The sequence below is a fragment of the Aptenodytes forsteri genome, unplaced genomic scaffold (genome assembly GCF_000699145.1).
Source record: "Aptenodytes forsteri isolate BGI_AS27 unplaced genomic scaffold, ASM69914v1 Scaffold217, whole genome shotgun sequence".
NCBI lineage: Eukaryota > Metazoa > Chordata > Aves > Sphenisciformes > Spheniscidae > Aptenodytes > Aptenodytes forsteri.
In genome coordinates, this window is record NW_008796222.1 from 8,719,573 (window position 1) to 8,736,185 (window position 16,613).

The following is a 16,613-nucleotide window of genomic DNA, read 5'->3' on the forward strand; positions in this document are numbered from 1 at the left end:
CTTCTTAGATGCCTTCAGCAAATAGAGGGTGATGTTGGGGTGCCCTGCCTGCAGTTCTCCTTCAGTTTCTGCCTTTATGTTTTTCACCCTGATGTATTCTCCCCCTTCTTTTTTCTCCCATTTTCCCCCAACAGTTACTCAGTTTGTCCCCAATGTATTTTCCTTCATTCCACCCCCTTCAGCCCCCACAAACTTCCTTTCTTCTAGTTAATTTAAAACCCAAAAATGTGACTCAAATTTTTACAAATTTTATTTTGGATCCTTGATATACCAATGTTTTCAGGTCTTCAAACATCTAGGAGAGCAATTTCTAACTTTTCACAAGGTTCTAAAAACAGCCTAGGCACTGCAATAAGTAAAAGATGCAGGCTGTTTATGCATAAGTACAAGCACTGAACATCTGATTTTACAAACATACGTTGTGTGCATTGGAAAGCCAGACATGATGTATCTACACCCAAAAATCAAGACATTTCACTAAGTGGTAAGAAGAACAGATTTAGAGCAATGCTAAGCAGACCCTGGGGGCCTGCTCAGGCAAGCCAGATGTATCAAAAGGACACTAGGCACAAAGGTGTTCTTTCAGAGTAGATCAGAGCTCAGTCCCTCCGATTGTGGGTAATCCTGAAACAGATATGCCATTTAGAAAGACTGTACTTTGAGATGTTACTGACATGTATATTCAGTGTGACTACATCTACACTGTAATCTGGGTTATTTTTAATGCTAGCAGTATCCAGGATGGCATGCCTTCTATTGATAAGGATCATTTGGCAATTTAAGCAGTTGTGTATTTTCCCTTCAACCAAAGATTCCTAAATTCTATATGGACTACAAAGGGAAAAGCTGTAAGGATGTGTTGTGAAAGTATATACAACCAATAAGTCTCTAAAAAGAACAGTCTCAGATAAATAAAGAGTTTTTCCTCTTTTGAGTGCCTGCCATGGGGGAGAAGGGAGAGCTCTTGTTACACAACCAATGAGGGTGTCACAATGCACCCTCCCTTCAGGTATTTATATACATTGGTAAGACCCCTTCCAAGCCTTCTCTTCTCCAGGCTAAACAGTCCCAGCTCTCTCAGCCTTTCCTCACATGGACTCCCTTCATCATCTCAGTAGCTGGACTCTCTCCAGCTGCTCCATATCTCTATTGCACTGGGGAGTCCAGAACTGGACCCAGCACTCCAGGTGTGGTGGAGGTTTTCAAGAAGCAAACGAACAGGGTGCTAGATGATCTCATCTAGGCTGCCTTTTCCACAGAAGATTGGACCAGATGATCTTCTGAGGTCCCTTCCAACCTGAGCTGTTCTATGAACTTGGTGTCTACCAGGACCCCGAGGTCTTTTTCCGCAAAGCTGCCTCCCAGCTGGATGGCCCCCAGTACATACCGGTGCCTGGGGTTGTTCCTCCCCTGGTGCAGGACTTTGCACTTGCCTTTGTTAAACTGCAGGAGGTTCCTGTCAACCCATTTCTCCAGCCTGTCGAGGTCCCTCTGGACAGCTGCACAACCCTCTGGTGTATCAGCCAATGGGTTGCTTATATACTGACTGCCAGTTATCGTTTTTCTAAATTATTCAGAACTGTGGTCTCATGAACTGCCCATCAGGTCTCTTGGCAGGAGCCCTGGGTCGGGGCAACCCCCGGTATCAATACAGGCTGGGGGATGAAGGGATTGAGAGCAGCCCTGCCAAGAAGGACTTGGGGGTACTGGTGGATGAAAAGCTGGACATGAGCCAGCAATGTGCGCTCGCAGCCCAGAAGGCCAATCGTATCCTGGGCTGCATCAAAAGAAGCGTGGCCAGCAGGTTGAGGGAGGGGATTCTGCCCCTCTACTCTGCTCTGGTGAGACCCCACCTGGAGTACTGCGTCCAGCTCTGGAGCCCTCAGCATAAGAAAGACACGGACCTGTTGGAGCAGGTCCAGAGGAGGGCCATGAAAATGACCAGGGGGATGGAACACCTCTCCTATGAAGAAAGGCTGAAAGAGTTGGGGGTGTTCAGCCTAGAGAAGAGAAGGCTCCGCGGAGGCCTTATTGCAGCCTATCAGTACTTAAAGGGGGCTTATAAAAAAGATGGCGGCAAAAAAAAAGACTAGATATAAGGAAGAAATTTTTTACACTGAGGGTGGTGAAGCACTGGCACAGGTTGCCCAGGGAGGTGGTAGACGGCCCATCCCTTGAAACATTCAAGGTTGAGCAACCTGATCTAGTTGAAGATGTCCCTGCCCATGGCAGGGGGGTTGGACTAGATGACCTTTAAAGGTCCCTTCCAACCCAAACTATTCTATGATTCTATGGTAATGGTGATCAGGGAATCAGGGCAATAAGGATGATGCAGCAGACCCTGAGTCAGCAGCAAGGGACAAGGTGGTGCAAGAACCCCAAGGCAAAGGGGAAGGGGAGTCAGATGTGGAGCTGGAGCAAGTGAGAGAGACTGCGACTGATTTTCTCAGACAACATTCAGCTACACAACGCTTAGAAGCCACTGCTTTAGAACATTAGCCCTCTGCTACTGTGATTCTTCCACTGTAAGTGTTTAGCGATCAGGAAATTAGTTTAACTGTAAACCATGGTTACTGATTTTAATAACAAGATGTTGTTCTGTAGACTTTGAAAGGAAGTGTAAACAACATCCTAGTATTTTTGCCAAAGCAACTAATAGGAATTGGTTTTAGCTTTTGGCAAAATGAGAAAAAATTAGCATTTTGCTTTATCATTCACTCTCACAGAAATTAATTTTTCCATATGCCAATTAACATTTGCGTTTTTCATTAATCCATTTACTCCTATTTAATTATACTATCCAGACCTTTTATGTTGTCAAAAGGACATCAGAATTAGTTTTCTGTATTGTCTTTCATTTGTTGAATAGTAGGGAATATGTTTTTGCGGTTTTTGTTTTGTTTTAAACCAGGTGATTTCTTCCTGACCTATAACTTAGCACCTGAAAGGCACTATCTTTTTAAGCAAAGAACTGAACTTCACTGAGACACTTGAGAGAATGTGTCCCTATTTTGCACAACTACCACTGAACTTTCCTTTCTATGATGTCATCCCAGGGACAAACAAGATAGATACTTATTTCCACATTGTGTTTGTAATAGGTGTGCCTCAAAAAAAAGAATTAGTGTTAACAGCTCAATTTTTAAAGAATATTTTCCTTTTAGAAAACATAACGGAGAGATAGTAAATTACTTGTAGACAGCTAAAAGAAATATAAATTAAAGTATTAAACCAATTACACAAACCTCTAGTCAGTCCTATTTCTCAGCTACAAACATTTTCAAAAGCATGCAAATAATTGAAAAACTGGTAATATAGATGTCCTGAAATTATTTCAGGAATTGTAGAGGATTATACCATAAGTAACACCACCAGAAAAGACAAAAACAAAGGGAGTGAAAACTGTAACAGATTATAACTGATACCACTGATGTGAAAAAGGATAAATAGTAGAAAGGCAATGTAATTTGCAAAAATATGTTGACAAAAAGGCCAACTACACTCTGAGTCATCCTAAAGATGAGCAAGTAACAATTCCTCTATAAACGCAATCGTGGGCATAGTCCATTACTTATGACAGCTCCAGCGATAAAAAGAATATAGTATTCTATTTATACAGGCTGTTGATGAAGAACTTCACACACGTGTTAAAGTAGTATGGCCTAAAAGAATAATAGAGGTTGATGAAAAACCTATATCCTTACCCTTTTTATTCTTCACAGTCTTTGCATCTTCTGCCTAACACAGAAAATATTAACAATATCTATTTGTGGCAGGGTATCTTTAAGCAAGCAGAGAACTGATAGCCTAATTCTAATCATAAAACACACCTAAAATAATAGCCTAAATATATTTGAGTCTGAAAACCACAGCATCTTCATCTTCCTAACTTGAATCTTGCATAAGCATTCTCATTCTAAACAAAAATTCAATCTAAATCCATTGTTGCTATAGTCTTACCTAGACTGAATTGGCATTCCTTCTTTACCCCTTGCATGGAACACTTTCCCATTCTGGAATTATCATTCAATTGGTAATAAGGACTCTCAAGACCTAGGTCTCCCAGATTTGGGACTAGTGTGGAAAGAATCCCTTTGGAGTATGCAGTAAATAGGAGCCTAAACTCCACTCTCTTTCACAAGTGAAGAGACCAGAGATAACAGCTACCTGTTGCTCTTTTCTTCAGAAGTCTATAAAAAGTTCTGAAAAAAGAATTCATCATTTCCAGTTTTCTCTCAGTATCCCCTAACCCTATACAAAAACAGGCACCTTCTTGGAAGGGCAGGTGTCATACTTTCTTTGGAAAAACTGTAGAAAGCTCTACCTGTGAAAGCTTTCCCACCACTCGATTGTTTCTTTCTTAAATTAGTGGTCTCAATAGCTAGTGGAACTGAGGCAGAAGTAGAGAAAGATTAGTTAGGAGTAGATTAATTTCCTGTTTTCATGTCTTTATGAAAACTCCAGAAGTTGTGAATATACATAATGAGAAAAGACAAATCCTGAAAGAAGTCTGGAGAATCTGCAGCAGTATCAGCTAAACTATACAACAAACTAATATTCACACCATGTCATTCATTTCAAAAATTCATCCAGAGCAAAATAGAATGGGTGTTCCCTTCAGGAAAGAAATCTATCTCCTCTGCAGGAATCCTTTTCTTTGAGGAGAAAAGGAATTAATATTTTGGGCGCAGATGTGAAGCCAGTTTAAGCAATCAGACAGAAGTGATTTCCAGTATTCACTTGTCCCCTGCTTTTATAATTTTCTATTGAAGCATTCCAAAACTCTAAAAAGCACGAGAAAGAGAAACTAGTCTTATGGAAGCAGTTGATGAATACCTCTCAAGGATTCAGTTTTGGGCCCCTCACCGACATTTAATAAGGACAGCAATGGTGATAGAAAACAGGGCACAGTATATGTTCTTTACAGCACCTTCTAATCCTTTTGTAGCTATTTATAGAAATCACTTATTAAAAAAAGTGTAGAGCAGGTCACCTGGGAATCAACTGTTTGCCACCAAGCTTTTCCTCATTGTAGGCACCTATGTTTCTAAGGAGTCCTGGAATGACATCTAAGCTTTCAGAATATTGAAAAATTGGAGGAAGAGGAAAAAAAAACCTCATCTTTTCTCACCAGGGAAACTGTTGCTCTTCATCAGCAAATCTGCCATCGCTGTTGACACTTCTGTTGAAATATATGAATGCAGAAAACATTTTAGAAGTTTCATTTCTATAGCAATCACAATAGATGGCAAGGCACAATGGCTGGATGAAGATGTAAACAAAACTTAGCTTCCTTATGATTGTCAGAAATTGCTCCTTGCTTTCCTGAGGCAACATGTCAATAAATTCAATCCACTTCAATTAATACACCTATTCTATTATAACTAGATGGTTATTTGAAAAACAGAATTGCAAACAAAATGGGAAATAACTCTTGCCCTTAAAAGGTCCTTTCCTCTTTTTCCCCCCAGTATCTTTATAAAGCAGTAGTGATTTCATTAGCGCTGTTCATTCTTTTCATCAGTCCTTGGGACAACAAAAGAATTTGAGATGGAAAGTGAGCAAATCTCTTGCTGGAATAAAATACTTCCCTTCTGTTCTCTTCGAAATAAATGTAATAGCATTAATGGCAGGAATCTGTCATGCTATTTTGGCATGCTCTACAGTTTCATCATTAACAGAAACACAGCTTTATTAGCAAAGTTATTTTGGTACATATATAGGAACTGTGGGGAAAGGGGAGTAAAGAGTCTCATGCACCTTCTCCTGTACGAAGTGTACTATTTCTATAATCCTCTTGCTTAGTTCCTGGAAGGGTTTTAAAAAACTGGGATACAGAATTGAGGCTGACACAACTGCTTCACATGAAGAATGACAGGACTCCAGGTAATAAAAGTTTTCACATTCCTTTAAGCCCTCATCCTATTTTTCCTGAATACAATGTACTTTAAATAGAAAATATCTTTTTACTTCATACAGGATGCCTCAAGTATTTATGACATAGAAGCAGATGCAATCTAATCATAGCAATCACCTAGTACCTGTAAACATGTTCTATTGAGAAAGAATTCCAAAACTCTCTTACTGCAATGACCCCTTTATGGTGCTGGAACCTTTTATATACAACTCCTATCAAGACCAAACTCAACAAACTATATTGAAGGATAGGTTTGTGATACCTTTCAACCACCTTGTCAGATGAAGAATGACATCTCTGAACTCAGAAAAGGACATAGATCAAGGTCTGTCTGACTTGTGTAGTATCATATGCGAATACTGAACCAATGTGTTTACTGGCGTAAGCCTTAGCAATGAGTTAGAATGTATGAGAGCAGTTACCTAGAGCCATTCCATCATGTGTTGGCATGAACTGCCTGGGCTGATATAGACGAGGGATCTTTGTCCTTTACTAAAGAGAAAGCATTTTGTATTATTTTTGTGCATATTGCAGCACTGCAGGTATATCTGGTACTCTAAGCTATATGAGCACCTAAATGTTGTTAGTGAGCCTTGGTGCAAGGGTATAAAGCAGCACAGGCAGCATCTCTTAGGCAGCATCGGCAAAAATCATCTCTGTCTCACGTACACAGAAAGCATGCACAACCCACAGGAGAAGGTAAAGATGCACCATTCAAAAATACAGATCTTGCGTTCAACACAGAAGGAGGGAGGAGTATTATGTTACTCTTCTATTTTGGAGAAAACTAGTCAGAACAAGATTGGAAAACATTTTTCTGTATTATCTTAAGGCCAGTAATTTGAGACCTAATTTAAGTGATGGGTGAGATTCAACTACCTCTAGTATTATTCTCCCTAGTTCAAACATGCATTAACATTCCATCTGTCATGGTTAGAATCATTAGTATCTTAGCTATCACGTTAAGAGTCAGAAAAGTGACAGGTCATAAAGAAATTAAGCCAGTGGAGCTTATGCAAAATGAACCTTGACAACCTATTCTTCAAATATGCATAATGATATTAGAAGAATATCAAATTGAAAAAATATATAAATTTTCCCCTTTCAACTTTTTATATTTTCTAAAACTCCTCTTACACTGAGAAACGGAACTGAAAATGTCCTATAAGACTTCAGTTGCAACGAGCAATCTTTTTGGTAATAAGCTTTTTTTGCCTGTTCCTAAGAACATTTCAATAGAGAAGCCAGTCATTCTCAAAAATTATCAAGGTAATCAAGGTAAATCATGACATTCTGTGGTTCAGGCTATCAGAAAACTCAATCATTATGGTACACAACGCTGTACGAATAGGTGATTGCAAAAAGCACCAGTAACAAAAACCCAAAATGAAAAACTTGCAGAGCTCTCAAGCTTATAAAGGATAAGCCTATAATTTTGAACAGATAGCAAGGATGTATAGTGAGTTGACTGTTCAATCATACCTGCAACTTTTAAAATTACGACTCAGAAGGAAGGTCATTCTTTCCAATTAGTAAAAGTATCAACTGACCTTTTCTCATTAGAGACACTTGGACACCATTAACTAACTACCCATTTCAACTGCAACACTGAAGTACTTCACACCACAGCTTTACTAAGGAAAAGTCAAATTACAGTAACTTATGTAGTATGATAATCCATACAGTCTTTACCTAAAAAGTCTTTTGGGTCACTGATTTTAATGGGAGAAAATGATTTTGCACTGAATCATTCTCCTTGGTGCTTTACTTTCATTCACCTATAATTTTTCATCGCTGGGCTTATTTTCTTGTTTTCCCTCCCTCCATACTCATGAAACTTATTCTTTGCTCCCACAAGTCTCCAGTCTTTCAGAATCTTTTTTTTTTTTTTTTTAAATCCTGCTTTCAATTTACTATAAGAGTGCTACAATAGCTCTGCTATGTATCATTTGCTGTCACAGCCTCAATGGACAATATTCTCTAAACTATTTAGTATTTTTTCCCCTTCAACTTTTTATATTTTCTAAAACTCCTCTTACACTGAGAAACGGAACTGAAAATGTCCTATAAGACTTCAGTTGCAACGAGCAATCTTTTTGGTAATAAGCTTTTTTTGCCTGTTCCTAAAAAGATTTCAATAGAGAAGCCAGTCATTCTCAAAAATTATCAAGGTAATCAAGGTAAATCATGACATTCTGTGGTTCAGGCTATCAGAAAACTCAATCATTATGGTACACAACGCTGTACGAATCAGTGATTGCAAAAAGCACCAGTAACAAAAACCCAAAATGAAAAACTTGCAGAGCTCTCAAGCTTATAAAGGATAAGCCTATAATTTTGAACAGATAGCAAGGATGTATAGTGAGTTGACTGTTCAATCATACCTGCAACCTTTAAAATTACGACTCAGAAGGAAGGTCATTCTTTCCAATTAGTAAAAGTATCAACTGACCTTTTCTCATTAGAGACACTTGGACACCATTAACTAACTACCCATTTCAACTGCAACACTGAAGTACTTCACACCACAGCTTTACTAAGGAAAAGTCAAATTACAGTAACTTATGTAGTACGATAATCCATACAGTCTTTACCTAAAAAGTCTTTTGGGTCACTGATTTTAATGGGAGAAAATGATTTTGCACTGAATCATTCTCCTTGGTGCTTTACTTTCATTCACCTGTAATTTTTCATCGCTGGGCTTATTTTCTTGTTTTCCCTCCCTCCATACTCATGAAACTTATTCTTTGCTCCCACAAGTCTCCAGTCTTTCAGAATCTTTTTTTTTTTTTTTTTAAATCCTGCTTTCAATTTACTATAAGAGTGCTACAATAGCTCTGCTATGTATCATTTGCTGTCACAGCCTCAATGGACAATATTCTCTAAACTATTTAGTATTATCATTGTTAGTAAATGAAAGGCTTTTCATTTTATAAAATTAAGAATATACTCCTTAATATCAATGGTGCTTAAGAATATCCACGGAAATAATTTCTTCCTAAGCATAAAAATGTGCTGGAAAGAAGATTATCTACTGGCAAACATTTATACTTAATAGTGACCAAGTGTTTATAGGATGTGTTTTGAAAATAAAGTGTCATTCATTCTTTGTTGTAGAGATCATCAGATCTGTCAGTGTTGTTAGCACAAAACGGTTGTTCATCCAACTACTAATGCAGCAACTGATACACCTACTGAACATAGTACCACGGACTATTCCTCCTTGTGCAAGAATTCAGATCTGAATCGAAAGAAAAAAAAATTTACTTAACTGTGAATTACAGAATGCATGTAATAATCTAGGTTCAGTAAAAACAGACTGCATGCACATAAATCTCATTAATCTCTTACAGCCATTTGCTGATCGAAAAAAAAGAACTAAAAAAAAATTCAAAGCCACAAAAAAATTCTGCCTCCACTGCCAATGAGTTTAAGCCTGTTTTTTGTGTATGAACACATATTCCCCCAATACCAGAACTGAAAACATGGCTCTACTCATCTGTGGAGCTAAGGGAAGAACGTATAGCACCTTAAAACAAGCGGCTTGAACTGTAAAAACAAGCACATTGAATTTAAACTTGAGTATCCTATATGCAATTATTAGAAGACTTAGTTTTGAAATGCTAATGATCAAACAAATTTAAATTTATTTCCTATCAAGTAACTTCCTACCAACAATTTTTTGGACAAGTTAGGAAGTTTCTACACTCAAAAGACTAAGAACAGAAGTGTAAAGATTTTTTTTCCCTAATAATCTAAACACAGTTTTGTTTTAATGCATAAATAGCGCTACCTTCAAATTCCATCAATTTTAACCATTTTGATACTTGCACAATTGAATATCTAGGAAGAGGGTTGTGTGGAAGGTGCACATTACCATACTCAAGCAATACTGACCTCTCTCCTCTCAGTTGAAATAAAAATTTTCCTGCTGTCCCTTTTCGGAAGTCTTCCCTCTCCGACCTGCTGATACGCTCGTTACAAATTAATTGTCTATTTTCATCATTAAATGGTGTGTATGACCTTTGCTCTGCTAAGCAGTTATCATTACTTCTGCAAAGATTACTCATCATAGCTGGTTCTTCAGAATCTAGCTTCTCTTCATCTGAAATAGGAAATGAGAATATATTTTGTAGAAGTGCTCTTACACAATAAATATACGTGATGGAGCTCAAAATGAATTACTGTTTGTCATGTTACATTATCAAAATTTATTGTATCAATTTAAAAGGTGAGAAAGCTTAAGACTATTTAGAGCAAAGTAGTCAAAGTCTTATGAACATAATTTCTTGAAGTCTTTCGGTTTTGTGTTTTAACATTTTAATCTTTCATCTAATTTTTTTTTTAATTTCCCTTTTACAGATAGGTGGATTGTACCTTGTGAAAGTGATTATATTTCAGGATCTGAATATTATGAAGGAACTCAAGCAAAAGGTAGCTGTTAATCTTGTACCTTGGTATGTACACGTGATAAGAACCTGCACAAAAAACTTATGTGAATATTTGCATGGTCGCCAGAGGGGAGAAGAGGCAAACTCAGGCTATAACTACATTAGGTTCTCAACTTCTCCAATTAGTAACATCAACTCGTTAAGACTAATGGATTAAACTACATATAGGGGTACATGTTGTAAATAGGTATTTATAGAATATGTACATAATAATGACGTAAAGTTTAGTACTTTTTGTATAAGACTTATTTTGCAATGAGGTAAAAAGTGAGATATACAGTTTATCATGTAAAGTAAGAATCCCAGGCAATGTAAGAATTGTCATTATTACAAATGAGTCTTCATTAAAGACAGAGTTCCAACACATTGTATTATGAGCCAATGTGCAGGAAACCAAGATGTCAAGTCATTTCCCATCTGCAAGAAAATTACTTTTAAATCCCATATTTAGCGCCCTTTGTTAAGACTCCACTAATGAAACTCTTACAACAAATAGAATGCAGTTGAAGGCCTGTCAAGACATATCATTCCTTTTTACTCCTCCTTTTATGCTCAATAATCCATCAGGGAATCTCCTTAGATGATGCCATCTCATTATCTCTTTAAACATTTCAGCATTTAATGTTAATTTTACCCATTGAAGAAAACTTTCAGTAAAAATTCCATTACTTAGAAATCTATATTGTGGTGAATGGAGTTAAATCCAGTTGGCGGCCGGTCATGAGCGGTGTTCCCCAGGGCTCAGTTTTGGGGCCGGTCTTGTTCAGTATCTTTATCAATGATCTGGACGAGGGGATCGAGTGCACCCTCAGGAAGTTTGCAGACGACACCAAGTTGGGCGGGAGTGTTGATCTGCTCGAGGGTAGGAAGGCTCTGCAGAGGGACCTGGACAGGCTGGATCGATGGGCCCAGGCCAACTGTATGAGATTCAACAAGGGCAAGTGCCGGGTCCTGCACTTCGGCCACAACAACCCCATGCAGCGCTACAGGCTTGGGGAAGAGTGGCTGGAAAGCTGCCCAGAGGAAAAGGACCTGGGGGTGTTGGTCGACAGCCGGCTGAACATGAGCGGGCAGTGTGCCCAGGCGGCCAAGAAGGCCAATGGCATCCTGGCCTGTATCAGAAATAGTGTGGCCAGCAGGAGTAGGGAAGTGATCGTGCCCCTGTACTCGGCACTGGTGAGGCCGCACCTTGAATACTGTGTTCAGTTTTGGGCCCCTCACTACAAGAAGGACGTTGAGGTGTTAGAGCGTGTCTGGAGAAGGGCAACGAGGCTGGTGAAGGGTCTGGAGAACAAGTCTGATGAGGAGCGGCTGAGGGAACTGGGGTTGTTTAGCCTGGAGGAAAGGAGGCTGAGGGGAGACCTCATCGCGCTCTACAACTACCTGAAAGGAGGTTGTAGCGAGGTGGGTGTCGGTCTCTTCTCCCAAGTAACTAGCGATAGGACGAGAGGAAATGGCCTCAAGTTGCGCCAGGGGAGGTTTAGATTTGACGTGAGGAAAAATGTCTTTACTGAAAGAGTGGTTAAACATTTGCACAGGCTGCCCAGGGAAGTGGTTGAGTCACCATCCCTGGAGGTATTTAAAAGACGTGTAGATGTGGCACTTCGGGACATGGTTTAGTGGACATGGTGGCGTTGGGTTGATGGTTGGACTTGATGATCTTAGAGGTCTTTTCCAACCTTAATGATTCTATGATTCTATAGGAAAAAAGGCACCTGAGTAGCTTTCAATTCACTTTCAGAAGTGAAAGCCAGTATCATTTTTGGAAATCACATTTTCAAAACTGCCTTAAAGCCATTTAAATATTTTTAAAATTAACTCTGAAAGGACATGCAGGTCCTTTAATATAATATAATACTTCATGTAATTAACGATATTAAAACCCATCATGCAGTTATTTTTCTAGGAAGTAATATATATCAAAACATTCTTACTCTGATCAGGAGAAACCATTTTAGCAGAAAGGAAATTTCCCTGAGAAGTTCTTCTAAATAAGCGTGCCCGAGCACTGCTGACTTTTCTAACCTCTGCAGCATCGGCAGGAGGCTTTGGAAGGGAAATGGAAGAATCTTCATCTTTTGCAAAAGTGACTAGTACTGGTTTCTGTGACAAAGATAAAGACGACGTTTTAATAAAAGCACAGATAATTTCATTTTCATATATGCAAAAATTAAAAAAAATAGAAAACCAAATTATTTATACAAAGGGTTAAGTTCAGAATAGAATATATAAAAGTTACATAGGTTTTCTCATTAAAAAAATTTTCATTTTCATATCTAGAATCTAATGATACCATTCCACTAAACAAGCCAGATATCTATACCATTACCACCACAGAAAGCCATTTAAAAGCAAACATTCAGGAGTGCAGAAAACAAACAAAAACTAGCCTGAGTAGAGCAACTGAAACTCAGAATTATTTATTTCCCTCATAAATACCCATTTAACGTCATCTGCAGTATGTTTATTTGTAAAAAAAAAAAAAATGTTGTGCCAAAGACTTGCGCTAACAATTCTAGAGGCACATCTTTTCTTTACGATTTGTTTTTGAGCACTAAAGTAGTATTTCCAGAACACTTCAAATGTGTTCATATCATATGCACCACTTTCTATCACACTGAGACAAATCATGCAGATGCAGAAACATGCAAGTTCTAGTTTTATTTATATCAGTACCTTGCATCTTAAAGGATGTGACCAACCCCCTGAACCTCTGGTAGAAAACACTTGTTGTGCCCTACATAAACGCATTGCCCTCTAAGATCAAGGTTCTCTCCAATTTCCTTACAATAAAGAATCCATTAGAAAGTCTCCAGTCCAATCCTTTGGAACTCCCCCCAGTATTAGTTGAAGATAGCCAAGAGGTGAGACCCACTCCTCACAACCACCATGACTAATACAAGCTCTACATTTAGAGTGTACTAACTTATCTCCATTGGTAAAGCAGAAAAGGCAGTTTTTGCATTGGTCTTAACAGTAGTTTTCTCTAGTTTTTTCCACTCTCACATACAAGACAAATGAAAATTTAACACCAGTATTTAAATCCAACTGTAGATATATTTAATCTAAATATAAGTATGGACAGAAATCTTTTATTTGATTCATATAAATACATTACCTTATCAAAATTACTGAAGTATAACATTTCTTGGAATTTTTTTTCCCCCTAATTTCCTAAAGAATGCTACGTTTAGATTACTGTCTTGAAGAAACAACATATACAGCAAGCATACTTAACTGTTTTAGCATGCTCTGTTCTCTCAGGTACTAAACAAATGATCATGACTTAATCTTATATTTAAAGATTAAATATAAAATACCCGAAAGAGCAGATACTTATAAATTGAAAACAATTCAAAACTTTCACAGAGGGGAAAAAGGAGTTCTTACAAGTACCTCTATCTGTTTTTTAAATAAACTACAATCATTACATTTTATAGATGCTTAAGTCAAATAGGAAGCACAATCAACCTAGTTGCTTTCAAGTTATTGATCACAGAACCACAGAATGGTTGAGGTTGGAAGGGACCTCTGGAGGTCATCCTGAACAATCCCCCTGCTCAAGTAGGGCCACCTCGAGACAGTTGCCCAGGACCATGTCCAGGCAGCTTTTGAAGATCTCCAAGGATGGAGACTCCACAACCTCTCTGGGCAACCTGTGCCAGGGCTTCGTCACCCTCACAGTAGAAGAAGTGTTTCCTGAAGGTCACAGGGAACCTCTGTTTCAGTTTGTGCCCACTTCCTCTGGTCCTGTCACTGAAAAGAGCCTGGAACTGTCCTCTTTGCACCCTCCCTTCAGGTATTTACATACATTGATAAGATCCCCCTAAGCCTTCTCTTCTCCAGGCTGAACGGTCCCAGCTCTCTCAGCCTCTCCTCACAGGAGAGATGCTCCAGTCCCTTCATCATCTTTGTGGCCCTTCATTGGGCTGTCTCCAGTCGCTCCATGTCTCTCTTGTACTAGGGAGCCCAGAATGGGACCTAGCACTCCAGGTATGGCCTTACCAGTGCTGGGTAGAGGGGAAGGATCACTTCCCTCAACCTGCGGGCAACAGTCCTTCTAATGCAGCCCAGGATACCATTAGCCACCTTCTTAGCGGCAAGGGCACATTGCTGGCTCATGTTAATGCTCATAACCTTTTTCTATTTTAGTAATCTTACACAAGAAAGCTGACTCAAGTATCTGTCTTCTGATTCTTGTTAATGTCACCTAGAATTATAATGCAATATAGCAATATTTAAATAGTTTAAATTATTTTCAGGTTTATTTTGGGGAAAAAATGACAAAACTGACTTTATAAGTCTCAGACTAACATTACGACAGGCTTCCATTTCTCCCCAACCTATTTAAACCATATCTTTTCCTAACACTACTGATACACATATTTTTATGTCAGTATTGCATAGAGTTATTTCCAGAGTATTCACATGATCCAGTGGGCTAAGACGAACACCAGACACTGGTCTTGATTCAGCCAAATCAAAACTGGATGCATGAAGACTAGCATAAAGAAATTAAACATAATATGAATAAAGCAGACCCAGTGTTTTCTGGTTGGTTTGGGGTTTTTTTTATTTTATTGCATACTTCTTCCCTTTGCCAATGAATATGGGGAAAAGGAGGAAGAAAGAAAGAGTGACAATGCATTTTTACACTATCGCTCTTCTTCCATGAAGGCTATTTAACTTTGATATCTGGGAATTCAGCAGCATCGAGGGAGAAGAATTACAAGATCATCTGCACACCTGTCGTGATACAGTTTATTTCATACACGTCTATAATAATTCTCTAATATAAGCCTAAATTCATGCACAAACCCAACTGTGGTTAGTGCCCAAGCTATGTGACACAAGCTGCAGAACAGTGCAGGGCAGAAAACCCAGGTTTGTGCAGGCATGAGCATGCTCTTCCCATACACAGGAGAAGCACAGACAGAACAAGCAGGGAGGTCAGCCAGAGTGATCTCATTACCTGGTCACCAACAAACAGCCAAGTCGCTCTCAGGCTCCTGCCTTCTGTAAGAGCACAACACTATGCAGTAAGGAATATCGGATACAGTCATGCTGCCATGAAAACAGCATGGACACTGACTTACTTGTATGGCCATTCAAACACGTTTCAGCATCCTTTCTGGCATGCCTGACGCCTAACATTAAAAAAACCAGCTCCTATCTCCTCCCTACAGTCATCACAGAATTGGCATATAAGGAGAGCTAAAAAGTGGCTGGGAAAATGGATACAAAAAGCCCAACATAGAATTTTTTTTTCTCTTTTGTCACAAGAGACAGATCTATCGAGCTCTATGAATTATGCTACGTAACAAAATTCCACACAGAAATAATTTTGAAGTAGTATAAATTTTGTTTAAAAATGAGCATTTCAAACTTCAAGACCTACAATTTTATATTTAAAAAGATATGAGAAAGCTCTGAAAAAAGATCTAGCATACAGTTTATGTGGAAGCAAGCAAGCTTTCACAGTTTCTAGGGAAAAGTTGAAGACTATCTCAATTAAAAGCATACATTGTCTTAAGAAAAAGGTGAGTTAGAGACCATTTTCCTATATTATTCTCCACACACAAAACTAGTGTAATGACTGCCTCTGGTAGCTCTAATCCACAGGAACTTCCTGGACATGTAGATTAACACCAACAGTAAGGATCATTAGAAGAAGGCAAAGGATGTGATTAGGAATACAGATTAACACAGGGAAAAAAAAATCACCGGAAACATAATTACAGAATCAAATCTCTTGCTACTAAAGGATATTTGAAAAAATCTTAAAGCCACAGTACCTAAAAACTGAAGGGGGTCTATTTTGAGGAGCTCGTGTGGATCCAGATCCAAAAAGTTTCCTTTGATCCTCTGTAGGCGTAAACGGTCTCCGAGTTCTTAGTGTTCGTAGAACATTTCTGGCTTCATTTATAATCTCAGAACTGGTCTTCTGCTTTGGCACTGAAAGCCTGTAGAATGGTTCTGCCTTGTCTGTATTTTTATTCTTTGAAGCTTGCATTCCTCTGCAAAGTAGTGCACAAGAAGAACACTGTACAATATAATGGAAGGCACAGAATATAATGCTAGTTTTAAATTATAAACTATTAATTCATCAATGTTTATGCTACCACAATGTAGTTAAAAAGGATATTATAACAAAATCCTAGACAGTGGTGAAGTAGTGGAAAATAAGGCTCATTGATACTGCATTTCCCTCACAATTTCTCAGTTCTGTAGGAAAATACTGAAGA

The 16,613-nt window shown here is 38.5% G+C and overlaps 1 protein-coding gene across 2 annotated transcripts in view; it reads right to left on the reverse strand.

Annotated features, from left to right (window-relative positions):
* ARMC2 (armadillo repeat containing 2) overlaps positions 1 to 16,381 on the reverse strand; it is a 70,040-nt gene extending 53,659 nt beyond the window's left edge. Inside the window, exons 1-5 of one of the 2 annotated variants that reach the window (XM_009289172.2) lie at positions 16,164 to 16,381; positions 14,797 to 14,869; positions 12,303 to 12,471; positions 9,815 to 10,022; positions 5,132 to 5,182 (exon numbers count right to left, since the gene is read on the reverse strand). In XM_009289172.2, the coding sequence (XP_009287447.1) occupies positions 5,132 to 5,182; positions 9,815 to 10,022; positions 12,303 to 12,471; positions 14,797 to 14,869; positions 16,164 to 16,381 (719 nt within the window). The remainder of the gene's footprint in view (positions 1 to 5,131; positions 5,183 to 9,814; positions 10,023 to 12,302; positions 12,472 to 14,796; positions 14,870 to 16,163) is intronic. The other variant, XM_019474611.1, reaches the window with a different exon arrangement.
* Between the last annotated feature and the right edge of the window lie 232 nt (positions 16,382 to 16,613).